The 16,208-nt window shown below is 46.4% G+C and overlaps 1 protein-coding gene across 2 annotated transcripts in view; it reads left to right on the forward strand.

Moving 5' to 3' along the window:
* Positions 1 to 766: 766 nt before the first annotated feature.
* Positions 767 to 16,208, forward strand: part of ACSS2 (acyl-CoA synthetase short chain family member 2) — a 114,125-nt gene continuing 98,683 nt past the window's right edge. Inside the window, exon 1 of one of the 2 annotated variants that reach the window (XM_063960138.1) lies at positions 767 to 1,934. In XM_063960138.1, the coding sequence (XP_063816208.1) occupies positions 1,823 to 1,934 (112 nt within the window). In that variant the 5' untranslated portion in view covers positions 767 to 1,822. The remainder of the gene's footprint in view (positions 1,935 to 16,208) is intronic. The other variant, XM_063960137.1, reaches the window with a different exon arrangement.

A 16,208-nucleotide genomic window follows, 5' to 3' on the forward strand; every position in this document is an offset into this window, starting at 1 on the left:
TTGAAAAATGACAGTTGGGAGCTGGTTGGTTACTACTTTATTACCGTGGAATTTATCACTCTCCAAAGTTTGATAAATCTGGATCTAAAAGATTGTAAGCTTGCGAGCAGGGCCTTCCTACCTCCTATGTCTGTCTGTTTTTGCCCAGTTTGTTCTATTACTGTTGTTCTAATTGTAAAGTGCAACGGAATATGCTGAGCTATATAAGAAACTGTTAATAAATAAAAATGAAAAGCAAACAACTGAACAATGATAGTCATTTACATGTATCACCTAGTTTTTTCAGGAAATATTTGTATATACATGGTTCCCTCACATCTGAGAAAACCTGAAACTATTTTCTTAAGAGCTTTTAAGAAAATAGAATTGGGCAGGGTTCTATGGAATAACAAGTCTCCAAGTTGGACTCATTATACTAAGCATTTGCATTTCTCATTTTTAGTCCTAAAGGGTTCCTGACCTATATAACGGGCTAAAATCTGGTTACTGCTGTCACCGGGAGAGAAGGTCATGTGCTATCTCTGTAGATTCTCTCTACTGCTTGATATGATGTCATTATAATGAGTGCTATTATAAGAGCTATTTCATGGATAGGTTCCGATAACGTTGGTCTCTAAGGTAATTTACAGTACTAAACATAATAACACAGTGCCCTCTGGAGACAATACTTACAAACCGTAGCCTTAAAAAATGGATTCCTATTTGAACAATTGCTACAAATAGTCTCTATTATACCTTCCTGGTTAGACTCTATTCCCTCCAGCCAGCCACAGCCCTGTATGAGGAAACCCCGCCAGGCTAGCTGTGTGCTCCTCCAGACAGCAGGAGGCACATTGCAGCAGTGTGCTGGGCACAGCCTAGTTCTTCCTGTGTCTCCTTCTTCATGTGCCCTGTAGTCCCTCCCTCGTCTGTAAGGGTCAGGCTGTACTAGTACATGAGGAAGGACTCCGAGTCCTCTCACACCTCCTTTGTACTGCTGCTGTGCTGCCGCCTGGCACGCAACAGGTCTTTCCCAGAGGACACCGTCTCCGGATTCCAGCTCCCGCACCTCGCTGCACTGTGTTATTCATCTCGCTCTCCTCCTCCTGAGGCTCTGGGGAGTGAATGAAACTTCTTTTTCGGATCTTTTCCCGCTAGAGTGGATTATATGTTATTATTGCACTTTGCGTACGCTTGCAGCAGCAGCATTACACATTGTTGTCACTTGTAGCTGCTGATTGTTATTGTGCGGCACATGAGGAGCGGAGGCTTCCTTTTCAGTTTGAATGGAAGTTGCAGTGTTGTAGAACAGTGTCTCGGGCAAGTGCCAGTGTCCTTGCTGCAGTGCTCTCTCTGAGCTATAGCTATGACCGCTGGGATATAGTTATAGGTGTGACCACTGGGATATAGTTATAGGTGTGACCACTGAGATATAGATATAGGTGTGACAGCTGGGATCTGATTGTGCCCAGGTACCTTGTTGCATCGCTCTGCATCTTTGTATGTGGGCGTTTATATCAGACTACTTGATGATTGTTGACTGTTGCTGAACTGTATTTTCTAGTCCTGTCATTGTACTGCAGCTGTCCAGCCTTATTGCTGCGTTTTTCTAGCTTTGTGTAGGAAAAGGTATATATTTCAAGCTGATTTTACTGCAACATTGTTTTTTTGTGTGTGTAATTTGCTTTTTCAGCACATTACTTTTTTTATTGAATACTTTTAAGTGTTGCAATTCATATTACTGTATGATTTAAATAGGTACTGTAGAGCCCCCTTTTTTAGTAGAAACAGTCCATTTTGTGTATTTTTCTTTGGTAGTATTCACAGCTGTTGTATAGTTGTCATGTCCAAAGCTGGTGTGTACCCTCCTGCGCCGGAGATTTGTGCTGCAGCGCACATCCCATCTTTTCAGAAATACCAGGAGATGTACCAGAGATCCGTGCGGGATCCCAGTGGTAAGTTGAGCATCATCTGACCGTATACACATCTCGTATACATATCTTTTTCCATGCTTTGATAAATACCCCCCTAAATATCAACTAGTTATTCAGCAAAGCGTGAGAAAAGTATAACAAGTTGGATTATGATAGTAGAAAGTTGTATACTGGCTGGGTGATATGGCACATGTTGGAGGTCATAAAATTGTCATGTGTTCATAAAGGCAAGTCCTTCAAATCCTTTGTGATTACTGTGTATGACAGAAACTGCAGTCATTAACCAGCTAATTAGCAAAGCTGTAAAAATGAGCCCTGTTACTGCTCCCCGAGGGCAGTGCCATCCAAATGCTATTCTCTATGCGTTTGTGAATGCTTATGTGACGGATAATATATTTTCTTCATTGAAAACATTATGAAAATTTATTTTTCAGTGGCTTGAAGCACAATCTACTGTAAATCTACTGTAAATAGCAGCATAGGCTGCAGTCTGTCTCAGCATTTATTCGCTGTTCGTTTGAAATAATAATAGTGCAGGAAATCCCATGTACCACAGAGGTAAGCTACTAAGAATTGTGGTTGTGGAATGCACAAAACACAAAAGATCCCTGTTTAGCCTCTTTGCTGTGGACACATGCTCATTGGGCACTGTAATGATACAGTGAGTGACACGTGTCACACACATGCTCATTGGGCACTGTAACGATACAGTGAGTGACACGTGTCACACACATGCTCATTGGGCACTGTAACGATACAGTGAGTGACACGTGTCACACACATGCTCATTGGGCACTGTAACGATACAGTGAGTGACACGTGTCACACACATGCTCATTGGGCACTGTAACGATACAGTGAGTGACACGTGTCACACACATGCTCATTGGGCACTAACGATACAGTGAGTGACACGTGTCACACACATGCTCATTGGGCACTGTAACGATACAGTGAGTGACACGTGTCACACACATGCTCATTGGGCACTGTAACGATACAGTGAGTGACACGTGTCACACACATGCTCATTGGGCACTGTATCGATACAGTGAGTGACACGTGTCACACACATGCTCATTGGGCACTGTAACGATACAGTGAGTGACACGTGTTACACATGCTCATTGGGCACTGTAACGATACAGTGAGTGACACGTGTCACACACATGCTCATTGGGCACTAACGATACAGTGAGTGACACGTGTCACACATGCTCATTGGGCACTGTAACGATACAGTGAGTGACACGTGTCACACACATGCTCATTGGGCACTAACGATACAGTGAGTGACACGTGTCACACACATGCTCATTGGGCACTGTAACGATACAGTGAGTGACACGTGTCACACACATGCTCATTGGGCACTGTAACGATACAGTGAGTGACACGTGTCACACACATGCTCATTGGGCACTGTAACGATACAGTGAGTGACACGTGTCACACGTGCTTTCTGAAGCAGACTCATCCAGTGCAGGAATGTAGAAACCTCATGTAGCAGGTAATTTGAAGTGAGCAGAGATAGACAATTTTACTTTTTAATAGATGTACATTGCTTCCAAAAGTCTGTTGTGCCTAACCGCTTTCATGATTGTTTTTATGATTCGTTAGTATACCAACAGCTGTCTATGTATTAATTTAGTCATTTTTCTTGTAGAAGTTTTGTTACTGGATTATTTTGTAAAACTTTTTTTTTTTTTTAGAATGGTTCATATATAGGTAGTTTATCTTCTCTTTAAAGCTGCAGTACCTCCTACGATGGATCTGATTCTTCCTTTCCATAGAGCTCCGGGGACTGTTTTGTGCAGCTGTTTTTTACTTAGCCCCCATTGATGATCTCACAGCCCAGATAATAGGTCTGTAAGTAAGAGGACCAATCACGAAGTGCACTGACTCAGGACCAATCTGGAGCTGTAATACTAATCCCAGTGAATGCACTTTGTGAATGGCTAAGCTTACCATACTATCCCTTTAAACCGGGACACTCATGAATTACACAGGTTCTCCTAGCTGATTAAAACCAGATGAAATGCAGGTTTGAAGTCAGCCAGCCACAGAACCTGTGTAATTCATAAGTGTCCCGATTTAAAAGGTTAGTACGGTAAGCCTATGATTGACTCTTTTACTCACACCCCCTCCACAGTCATTTTAAAGTGGCAAATTTAAATATGTGGCCTTTAGGTGGAAGCACACCTTTAATATTAACTGTGGGAGTAGTAAGTGCACCATTCCTGTATTATTTGGTATGTATGAGAAATGTGCACTAAATAGATAAAACTTCATATACTGTGTAGCAACTAATGTGGCTCTTTTTACCAAGGAAGTCAGTAATTTATTTGTGTACAAAGGGAGGTAGAGCGTTACAAACTGGCAAGACTGGTATTCATTTTGTATCGCTCAAAAGCTGTCAGCAGCCGCCAAAGCAGTTTCCACTTCCCTTTACAGATTGGGAAGACAGTGGTAGAAAACCCCAATCAATAATGAATAATTCTTCATATTTTATGATGTCCGACATCAACCAAGTATAACCTGTCAGGACAATGAATTGCTCTACACATATCTAATACAGTCCTAGAATGACTCATACATCTTCTCCATTAAAGCAGTGCTGGGGCAGAGCATTCCTCTAGTCAGACTACATTTATCTCAGGAGCTGTGCAGATATTGGGGGTAATACTGAGATGATCGCAGCAGCAAGTTTGTTAGCAATTGGGCAAAACCATGTGCACTGCAGGGGAGGCAGATATAACATGTGCAGAAAGAGTTCGATTTGGGTGGGTTATTTTGTTTCTGTGCAGGGTAAATACTGGCTGCTTTATTTTTACACTGCAATTTAGATTGCAGATTGAACACACCACACCCAAATCTAACTCTCTCTGCACATGTTAAATCTGCCTCCCCTGCAGTGCACATGGTTTTGCCCAATTGCTAAAAAAATTCCTGCTGCGATCAACTTGGAATTACCCCCATTGTACTTACAAATTGCGGTTAGGATTCACTGTAGCTTTGTATTGTTGCACATCTTACTTGATTCTAGGTCAGTGTGGTTGTTTTGTCTGTATTCAGAAATGTGCAATTATTTAGAGTTTGCCATATGTTACATTGCATAGCTGACATTTCCAGAGACCCCAAAACACAATCTAGAATCTGGTTTGTATACCTCTGTTCTAGGTCATGTGATGGTCGTATTGTTGATATCCAATAATAATATAATTTAAAAATATAAGAAACTATAATATACAGTAAATATAAATGTTGTCTGAGAGGTTATAAATATTAGTGTCTTCTTGCATCAAGAGAGTGGACTGGCTGATTTATGTAGTAATGCTGTCCAGAGGTTCCAGTGGAGGGTGCACTTCACAGATGGTTAGAACCTATATCTAAAACCATTTGATAGTGGGACAGAAAGACCAATAATTGTGACTATTTCAGTAACAGTTACCTCCAATGTAGTTTGGAGACATATGGAAAGATTTTTTTTGGGTTTTTTTTTGCTTAATGTATGCCCTGTGTCAGTACTGTTCCATTTGGCCTGGAACGCAGGGCCGTAACTAGGTGTGTGCGGAGGGGGCACTGCACATAGCGCTGCAGGGTAGGGGGCGCTGTTGGCAGCACTTGTCAATTATCTATTTTAATTACTTTCACTTGCTGCTTCCCCCCTTTTTGAAGACCAGCATCTCCTGACCGCCCCTGTCTCCTACCCTGACCCCTTCTGTCACTAATACCTATACATCATTCATGAACTCAACTTGAGATTTCTTGTTATTCAGTCACACTGTCCTTTATTACATTTGAAGATGCTGACATACCAGGGATCCAAACTCATTGCCTGTGGCATTGCAGTCAGACACTCTATTCATTGAGCTATCTGCCCTAACATAGAATTCTCTAGCTTTCTAACTATTTGAAGCTCACCTTGTACTTTGTGAAAAAATGATCAGCATTGCAGCTGAGCAGATCTATTTAGTGTGTGACTGCAAGAGATTGGATGTGTGGCTGCACACTACATAGATCTGCTCAATTGCAATACTGATTTTTTTTTTTTTTTTTTACAAAGTACCAGTAGCTTCATATAGTGTTCATAGTATTTATGCAGGATCTAATACAGTGATTTTCAACCTTTTTCAAGTCGCGGCACACGACCAAAATTTTAAGATTGCCAAGGCACACCATCAGTATCCCCCCCCCCCCCCAAAAAAAAAAAAAATCCCTCACACACATTGGCACCCAATGGGTGGTATTCATGTGACCGGCGGTCTGCTGACCAACAGTCGCATGACCTCCTCTACCATCCCGACGGCTCACTATCCCGATGGTCGGCATGCCGACCAAAAGGGACTATTTCCACTCGTGGGTGTCCACCGACGAGTCGCCACCGAGCCCGCAGCGTCCGCAGGTCACCACGAGCCCGCAGCGTGGAGAGCGCAGCGAGCCCGCAAGGGGCTTGCTGCACTTGCCCCTCCCCGCCGGGATCCCGGCGTCGGTATGCTGCCGGGATCCTGGCGTCGGTAAGCTGACCGGCGGTCTCCTGACCGCCGGTCAGCCGTACTACACCCCACCCAATGGGGGGAAAACACACACAGTGGCCCCCCCAGTAATTAAACAAATGTGTTGACCTCAGCAGTATTTCCACACATTGGCCACCCACAGTAATACCCCACATTGGCTCCCACAGTATATTTACACAAAGTGACTCCCACAGCAATTAAATAAATACAAATTTACTGGCCCCTACCTGGGAGTCAGTGGATATGAAGCTTATTTCCCTCTCCTTGCCTCAGCCACTGGAGTTTATGCAGCCGGAGGAGCAAGGAGCAGCATGGGGTGAGACAGCGGGCAGGTGAGCGGACAGGTCATGTTTCCCTCTCCCTGCCTCAGCGTCTGGAGTGCACGCAGTCGGAGGAACAAGGAGCAGAACAGGGTGAGGCAGTGGGCAGGTAAGCGGATGGACGGGCAGGCGGGAAGGTGACATGGCATGCGCGAGTCACGCTGCGTGTCATAGGTTACGGGCCGCAGTCCAGCGCAGTCAAAAACAGTGTGGGGATGGTAATCGGTGATGTCAGCGGCTAGGCATCGGGCATCTGTGGCGGCACATCTGAGAACCGCTGGCGGCACACTAGTGTGCCGCGGCACAGCTGTTGAAAAACACTGATCTAATAGCTCAATGAGTAGGGTGTTTGGTTACAGTTCAACAGGTTATAGGTCTGAATCCTGGGTATGGCAGTATATTGTAACTGAATATTAATGACAGGGCCGTAACTAGGTGTGTGCAGAAGGTGCATTGCCCACAGCACACTTGCCCTGTAGGCGCACCTTCTACATACACGCTGAGTGGCTGCATATCCCTCCCGCTGACGGCCGCCCTCCCGCTCCCCTGTGCCTGGCACCCGCAGCAGCCCCAAGCTCCGACCAGCTGGAGCAGATGATCGCTGTGTAAAGTCAGCAGCAGCACTGGACAGGATATCCCCCCTGTGCTGCTGCACTCCAGACTCTGCAGAGGAGTCAGTTCTGTACAGGAGCCGGCAACAGCGCAGGAAGAACGTAAACCTCACATAAGTGCCTACACAGACACTACACTCTACACTATATTACACTACACTTTACTACAGTACACTACAGTACACTACACTACACTATACTACACTACACTACATTCTACTACCTTATAAGGGCAGGGGGGGGATGTAAGGGGGAATCTGCCTGCCGTAATGTGTAAAATGGGGACTCTGCCTGCTGTACTGCATATAAGGTGGACTCTGCCTGCCATAATGTGTAAAAGGGGGACCTATCCTGCCGTAATGTGTAAAAGGGGGAATCTGCCTGCCGTAATGTGTAAAAGGGGGACTGTGCCTGCCACAATGTGTAAAAGGGGGACTCTGCCTGCCGTAATATGTGTAAGTGGCACTACTGTGTCGCATATTATGAATTGGTATTATTTTGTGGTCACGCTTCTTCCCCATGAAGCCACACCCCTATATTTTGGCACACTCCTACGGCGTGCACTGGCCCTATTTTAAATATGATGTAGGGGGGGGGGGGGGGCGCCAATGCTGTTTCTTGCACACAGCGCTAAAATGTCTAGTTACGGCACTGCTGGAACGTATTATTTATGCTCTTGTGACCTGCTGCTAATCTCTGATTCTAGTGTGTTTTCTGTTCGTTTGCATGACAGTTTCTCAAAGTGAATGGACTTTAGGTCCTTTTGCCACCGTTTCACCAATAGCTTAGCGCCGAGTCAGAGGACATTTGCCCATTATAGTTGAGTTAAATGACACAACTCCATATAGGAGTAAGGTGGCAAACCTTTTCCTCTGGGAGATCAGGGAAAGTAACTGGTGTTATGTATCATGAGGTGGAATTCTAGACAATACTGAGTCAGTCGCTGTTTGTGAGAGCACTATATGCTGTGGGTCAGGAGAGTCATTAATCGGGGCTGCTGGAGAGGGTATTGCAGACATTTTATTCTACGGCTGTCTTGTCTAAACTCTGTGCATAGGGGGTAATTCCAAGTTGATCGCAGCAGGAATTTTGTTAGCAGTTGGGTAAAACCATGTGCACTGCAGGGGGGACAGATATAACATGTGCAGAGAGAGTTAGATTTGGGTGTGGTGTGTTCAATCTGCAATCTAAATTGCAGTGTAAAAATAAAGCAGCCAGTATTTACCCTGCACAGAAACAAAATAACCCACCCAAATCGAACTCTCTCTGCACATGTTATATCTGCCTCCCCTGCAGTGCACATGGTTTTGGCCAACTGCTAACAAAATTCCTGCTGCGATCAACTTGGAATTACCCCCATAGCTCCCAGAATTGAGTGAGTATTGGCAACTTTAAGTCAGTTAATAGTGTAAACCCATGGTTAATTAGTAATGGGACCTAAAACTAACTCTCTCCCAGAGTCATCCAGTCCATCAAAGATTAATGCAGATGTCAGACAAGAATCTTTTATAACAGACTTAACAATAACTGTGTTTCTCTAACGTCCTAGTGGATGCTGGGAACTCCGAAAGGACCATGGGGAATAGCGGGCTCCGAAGGAGGCTGGGCACTCTAGAAAGATTTAGGACTACCTGGTGTGCACTGGCTCCTCCCACTATGACCCTCCTCCAAGCCTCAGTTAGATTTTGTGCCCGGCCGAGGTTGGATGCACACTAGGGGCTCTCCTGAGCTCTTAGAAGAAAGATAGTCTTAGGTTTATTATTTTCAGTGAGACCTGCTGGCAACAGGCTCACTGCAGCGAGGGACTAAGGGGAGAAGAAGCGAACTCGCCTGCTTGCAGCCGGATTGGGCTTCTTAGGCTACTGGACACCATTAGCTCCAGAGGGATCGACCGCAGGCCCAGCCTTGATGTTCGGTCTTGGAGCCGCGCCGCCGTCCCCCTTACAGAGCCAGAAGCAAGAAGATGGTCCGGAAAATCGGCGGCATGAAGGCATCAGTCTTCACCAAGGTAGCGCACAGCACTGCAGCTGTGCGCCATTGCTCCTCTCACACTTCACACTCCGGTCACTGAGGGTGCAGGGCGCTGGGGGGGGGCGCCCTGAGGCAGCAATAAAAACACCTTGGCTGGCAAAAATACCTCAATATATAGCCCCAGGGGCTATATATGAGGTAAATACCCCTGCCAGATTCCATAAAAAAGCGGGAGAATAGGCCGCGGAAAAGGGGCGGAGCTATCTCCCTCAGCACACTGGGCGCCATTTTCCCTCACAGTTCCGCTGGAAGGAAGCTCCCTGGCTCTCCCCTGCAGACTACTCTACAGAAAAGGGTAAAAAAGAGAGAGGGGGGGGCATTTAATTTGGCGCAGTATATAGTTATATTAAAAAGCAGCTATAAGGGACATAACTCAGTTAGTCCCTGCCTTATATAGCGCTCTGGTGTGTGTTGGCATACTCTCACTCTGTCCCCCCAAAGGGCTTTTGTGGGTCCTGTCCTCTATATAGAGCATTCCCTGTGTGTGTGGAGTGTGTCGGTACGGCTGTGTCGACATGTTTGATGAGGATAATGAGGTGGAGGCGGAGCAGATGCCTTTAGAAGGGATGTCACCCCCCGGGGGGCAGACACCTGAGTGGATGTGCGTATGGAAAGAAATGAGTGCACGTATAGACTCATTACATAAGAAATTTGATGACATGCCGACTGCGGGACAGCCGAGTTCTCAGCTCGTGCCTATCCAGGTGTCTCAAAAGTCATCAGGGCCTCTGAAACGCCCGCTATCTCAGATGGCACAAGTAGATGTCGACACGGATACTGACACCAGTGTCGACGACGATGAGTCAAATGTAATGCCCATTAAGGCCATTCACTGCATGATTGAGGCAATGAAAGAGGTGTTAAATATCTCTGATTTACATCCAGGTACCACAAAAAAGGGTATTATGTTTGGGGAGAAAAAACTACCTGTAGTTTTTCCCCCGTCAGATGAATTAAATGAAGTGTGTGAAGAAGCGTGGGCTTCCCCTGATAAGAAATTGGTAATTCCTAAGAAGGTACTAATGGCGTTCCCTTTCCCGCCAGAGGATAGGTTACGTTGGGAAACACCTCCTAGGGTGGATAAAGCGCTCACACGTTTGTCTAAAAAGGTGGCACTACCGTCTCAGGATACGGCCGCCCTTAAGGAACCTGCTGATAGAAAGCAGGAGGCGATCCTGAAGTCTGTATATACACACTCAGGCATTATACTTAGACCAGCTATTGCGTCAGCATGGATGTGCAGTGCTGCCGCTGCGTGGTCGGATAAACTGTCAGAAAATATTGACACACTAGACAGAGACACGATTCTGCTAACAATTGACCATATCAAAGACTCAGTCTTATATATGAGAGATGCACAGAGGGAAGTCTGCCGGCTGGCATCTAAAATAAGTGCATTGTCCATCTCTGCTAGGAGATGCTTATGGACTCGCCAGTGGACTGGAGATGCAGATTCCAAAAGGCAAAGTCCGCCGCATGACGGTGGGGCTCCACAGGCGGAGCCTGGTACGGTGGGGGCCCGCCTCATGAATTTCAGCGATCAGTGGGCTCGCTCACAGGTGGATCCCTGGATCCTTCAAATAGTATCTCAGGGGTACAAGCTGGAATTCGAGGTGGCTCCACCCCACCGGTTCCTAAAATCTGCCTTGCCGATTGCTCCCTCAGGCAGGGAGGCGGTGCTAGCTGCGATTCACAAGCTGTATTCCCAGCAGGTGATAATCAAGGTACCCCTACTTCAACAAGGCCGGGGTTACTATTCCACACTATTTGTGGTGCCGAAACCGGACGGTTCGGTGAGACCCATTTTAAATTTGAAATCCTTGAACACATACATAAAAAAATTCAAGTTCAAGATGGAATCGCTCAGGGCGGTTATTGCAAGCCTGGAGGAGGGGGATTACATGGTATCCCTGGACATCAAGGATGCTTACCTGCATGTCCCCATTTATCATCCTCACCAGGAGTACCTCAGATTTGTGGTACAGGATTGCCATTACCAATTCCAGACGCTGCCGTTTGGACTCTCCACGGCACAGAGGGTATTTACCAAGGTAATGGCGGAAATGATGATACTCCTTCGAAAAAAGGGAGTTTTAATTATCCCAAACTTGGACGATCTCCTAATAAAGGCACGATCCAAGGAACAGTTGTTAGTGGGAGTGGCACTATCTCAGGAAGTGCTGCGCCAGCACGGCTGGATTCTGAATATCCCAAAGTCACAGCTGGTCCCGACGACACGTCTAATGTTCCTGGGAATGATTCTGGACACAGTCCAGAAAAAAGTGTTTCTCCCGGAGGAGAAAGCCAGGGAGTTGTCTTCTCTAGTCAGAGGCCTCCTAAAACCAAAACAGGTATCGGTGCATCACTGCACGCGGGTCCTGGGAAAGATGGTAGCTTCTTACGAAGCAATTCCATTCGGCAGATTCCATGCCAGGATTTTTCAGTGGGACCTGTTGGACAAGTGGTCCGGATCGCATCTTCAGATGCATCGCTTGATAACCCTGTCCCCAAGAACCAGGGTGTCTCTTCTGTGGTGGCTGCAGAGTGCTCATCTTTTGGAGGGCCGCAGATTCGGCATACAGGACTGGGTCCTGGTGACCACGGATGCCAGCCTACGAGGCTGGGGGGCAGTCACAAAGGGAAGAAACTTCCAAGGACTATGGTCAAGTCAGGAGACTTCCCTACACATAAATATTCTGGAACTAAGGGCCATTTACAATGCCCTAAGTCAAGCAAAATCCCTGCTCCTACACCAGCCGGTGCTGATCCAGTCAGACAACATCACGGCAGTCGCCCATGTGAATCGACAGGGCGGCACAAGAAGCAGGATGGCAATGGCAGAAGCCACAAGGATTCTCCGATGGGCGGAAAATCATGAACTAGCACTGTCAGCAGTGTTCATCCCGGGAGTGGACAACTGGGAAGCAGACTTTCTCAGCAGGCACGACCTCCACCCGGGAGAGTGGGGACTTCATCCAGAAGTCTTCCAAATGATTGTAAATCAGTGGGGTCGTCCACAGGTGGACATGATGGCGTCCCGCCTAAACAAAAAACTAGAGAGGTATTGCGCCAGGTCAAGAGACCCTCAGGCGATAGCTGTGGACGCTCTAGTGACACCGTGGGTGTACCAGTCAGTTTATGTGTTCCCTCCTCTACCTCTCATACCAAAGGTATTGAGAATAATAAGAAAGCGAGGTGTAAACACAATTCTCGTGGTTCCGGATTGGCCAAGAAGAGCGTGGTACCCGGAACTTCAAGAGATGATCTCAGAGGACCCGTGGTCTCTGCCGCTCAGACAAGACCTGCTACAGCAGGAGTCCTGTCTGTTCCAAGACTTACCGCGGCTGCGTTTGACGGCATGGCGGTTGAACGCCGGATCCTGAAGGAAAAGGGCATTCCGGAGGAAGTCATTCCTACGCTTATTAAAGCTTATTAAAGCTAGGAAAGAGGTTACAGCAAATCATTATCACCGCATATGGCGGAAGTATGTTGCATGGTGTGAGGCCGAAAAGGCCCCAACAGAGGAATTTCAACTAGGTCGTTTTCTGCATTTCCTGCAAGCAGGAGTTAATATGGGCCTAAAACTAGGCTCCATTAAAGTACAGATCTCGGCTCTGTCGATTTTCTTTCAAAAAGAACTAGCTTCAGTACCTGAAGTTCAGACATTTGTGAAAGGAGTGCTGCATATTCAGCCCCCATTTGTGCCTCCTGTGGCACCTTGGGATCTCAACGTGATGTTGAGTTTCTTAAAATCACATTGGTTTGAGCCACTAAAAACCGTGGATCTGAAATATCTCACGTGGAAAGTGGTCATGTTATTGGCTTTGGCTTCAGCCAGGCGTGTGTCAGAATTGGCGGCTTTATCATGTAAAAGCCCTTATCTGATTTTCCATATGGATAGGGCAGAATTGAGGACTCGTCCCCAATTTCTCCCAAAGGTGGTGTCAGCGTTTCACCTGAACCAGCCTATTGTGGTGCCTGCGGCTACTAGGGACTTGGAGGACTCCAAGTTGCTAGACGTTGTCAGGGCCCTGAAAATATATGTTTCCAGGACGGCTGGAGTCAGAAAATCTGACTCGCTGTTTATCCTGTATGCACCCAACAAGCTGGGTGCTCCTGCTTCTAAGCAGACTATTGCTCGCTGGATTTGTAGTACAATTCAGCTTGCTCATTCTCTGGCAGGCCTGCCACAGCCAAAATCTGTAAATGCCCATTCCACTAGGAAGGTGGGCTCATCTTGGGCGGCTGCCCGAGGGGTCTCGGCTTTACAACTTTGCCGAGCAGCTACTTGGTCAGGGGCAAACACGTTTGCAAAATTCTACAAATTTGATACCCTGGCTGAGGAGGACCTGGAGTTCTCTCATTCGGTGATGCAGAGTCATCCGCACTCTCCCGCCCGTTTGGGAGCTTTGGTATAATCCCCATGGTCCTTTCGGAGTTCCCAGCATCCACTAGGACGTTAGAGAAAATAAGAATTTACTCACCGGTAATTCTATTTCTCGTAGTCCGTAGTGGATGCTGGGCGCCCATCCCAAGTGCGGTTTATCTGCAATACTTGTACATAGTTATTGTTAACTAAATCGGGTTATTGTTGAGCCATCTGTTGAGAGGCTCAGTTGTTTCATACTGTTAACTGGGATTCATATCACGAGTTGTACGGTGTGGCTGGTATGAGTCTTACCCGGGATTCAAAATCCTTCCTTATTGTGTACGCTCGTCCGGGCACAGTGTCCTAACTGAGGCTTGGAGGAGGGTCATAGTGGGAGGAGCCAGTGCACACCAGGTAGTCCTAAATCTTTCTAGAGTGCCCAGCCTCCTTCGGAGCCCGCTATTCCCCATGGTCCTTTCGGAGTTCCCAGCATCCACTACGGACTACGAGAAATAGAATTACCGGTGAGTAAATTCTTATTTTCTGATATACACAGTTTTATTGAACAAAGGTCTGAGTTGGCAAAAATAAATATCAAAGTTTACATAAAATGTGGAAATGTATTCATTTTCCAAATCTATATCCTCCATTACCAAGTGAACTGAGGTTGATGTGAATAGGTAAGATCCTTTTGTATTTTAGCATAGCTTCAAGGTTCAGAGAGAAGAGTTAAGACAGTTTGTGGGTGGCCAAGAGGCTGAAATATTTTATATTAGCAAGATGCCATTTGTAGCGTCTGCAGAGTAGATACAGTAGATGCTTCTGATTTGTTGCAGTTTATTTTGTGACATAGGAAGAAGGTGAGCTTGGCCTTGTTGAGTAGACGTGGTTGTTGTCCAATCCCATTAGGTCATTTGGATTTCTTGAGACAACCATCTATCAGTTCACTATTTTTTGCAATGAAGGTTTAAAATGTGTTCCAGCGAGGGATCTCTATGGCGAACTTCTTTACAGAAAGTGGGAAGTCCTCATGGACATTCACAATGGCCGTCTTGTCACCATGTTTTATGGAGAGACTCAGGTGGGGTACACATAGGCACAATGTGTTTTTTAACAGACTGCACTGATGATGTACTGATATATTGTGCGACTGTACACACTGCAGATCCAGTGTATGACCCGTTTTCAGCTGCATGCGGTCATCAACTGGCATGTCCTATCTGACGTGCATCACATTAGATGTGGCGTCCCCACTGACTGTGCACCTGCGCGCACGATTGAGTGTACACACTGTGCAATATGGATGTGGTATACTAGGTCGACCACTATTGGTCGACAGGGTCTCTAGGTCGACATGGTGTAGGTCGACAGGACAAAAGGTCGACATGAGTTTTATATGGGGGGTTTTGGTGTCGTTTTCTCGGTACAGTGACCGGGAACCCCAATTAGTGCACCCTGTCCCCTCACATGGAGAGCGTACAAGGTGCCTCACTCCGCTACCGCTGTGCTCGGCAAAGGTTACTATTTCCAATCGTAGTCCGCGTGGATCTTTAAGTATGAAAAAGGTCAAAAATAGAAAAAAATTGTGAAAAACTCATGTCGACCTAGAGGCACTGTCGACCAATAGCGGTCGACCTAGTTACTGTCGACCTAGAGTCCGGATCCCGGATTAAATATTGTTCCGACTCATGTTGGAGCAGTATATTGCCTAATGTGTACCCGACCTAAAGCTAGATACACATTAGACGACATCCAAACGATACAATGTTGTAGACGATTTCCCTTGAACTTCCTGGAACTCCCGGACAAACAATTATGTGCACACACTGAACAATTTTACAAATGGCCAAATGATATGCATGAGTCATCTGATATGTGATGGTCACCATACCGATGCCGGGATCCCAGTTGTTAGGTGGACGGCGGGGAGGAGGGCTCATCACGGGTTCTATTCCCGCAATGTGGGTGTCATGGAAACCCATGAGTGGGAATAGTCCCTGCTGGTCGGAAATGCCGACCGGCGGGCTGTTAAGTGGTCGGGATCCCAGCGTCTGTATAGTGACTGGTCACATAACCTCTGATACTACCAAATTGTTGGGTTTCAGCCTCATTTAAATCAGTCATTTGCCACTGGTAGCATACACATTGCACAATATGGTCCTAGTCATTAACAACACTGTCAAAATTGAGCTGCATGTACAGATGACAAAGGACGACACTAGCGACCCATGGAACACGCATCACTAGTGATATAGGTGGTCATTCCGAGTTGATCGCTCGTTATTTTTTTTTCGCAACGGAGCGATTAGTCGCTAATGTGCATGCGCAATGTCCGCAGTGCGACTGCGCCAAGTAAATTTGCTATGCAGTTAGGTATTTTACTCACGGCATTACAAGGTTTTTTCTTCGTTCTGGTGATCGTAATGTGATTGACAGGAAGTGGGTGT

The sequence above is a fragment of the Pseudophryne corroboree genome, chromosome 3, assembly GCF_028390025.1.
Source record: "Pseudophryne corroboree isolate aPseCor3 chromosome 3, aPseCor3.hap2, whole genome shotgun sequence".
Classification (NCBI taxonomy): Eukaryota; Metazoa; Chordata; class Amphibia; order Anura; family Myobatrachidae; genus Pseudophryne; species Pseudophryne corroboree.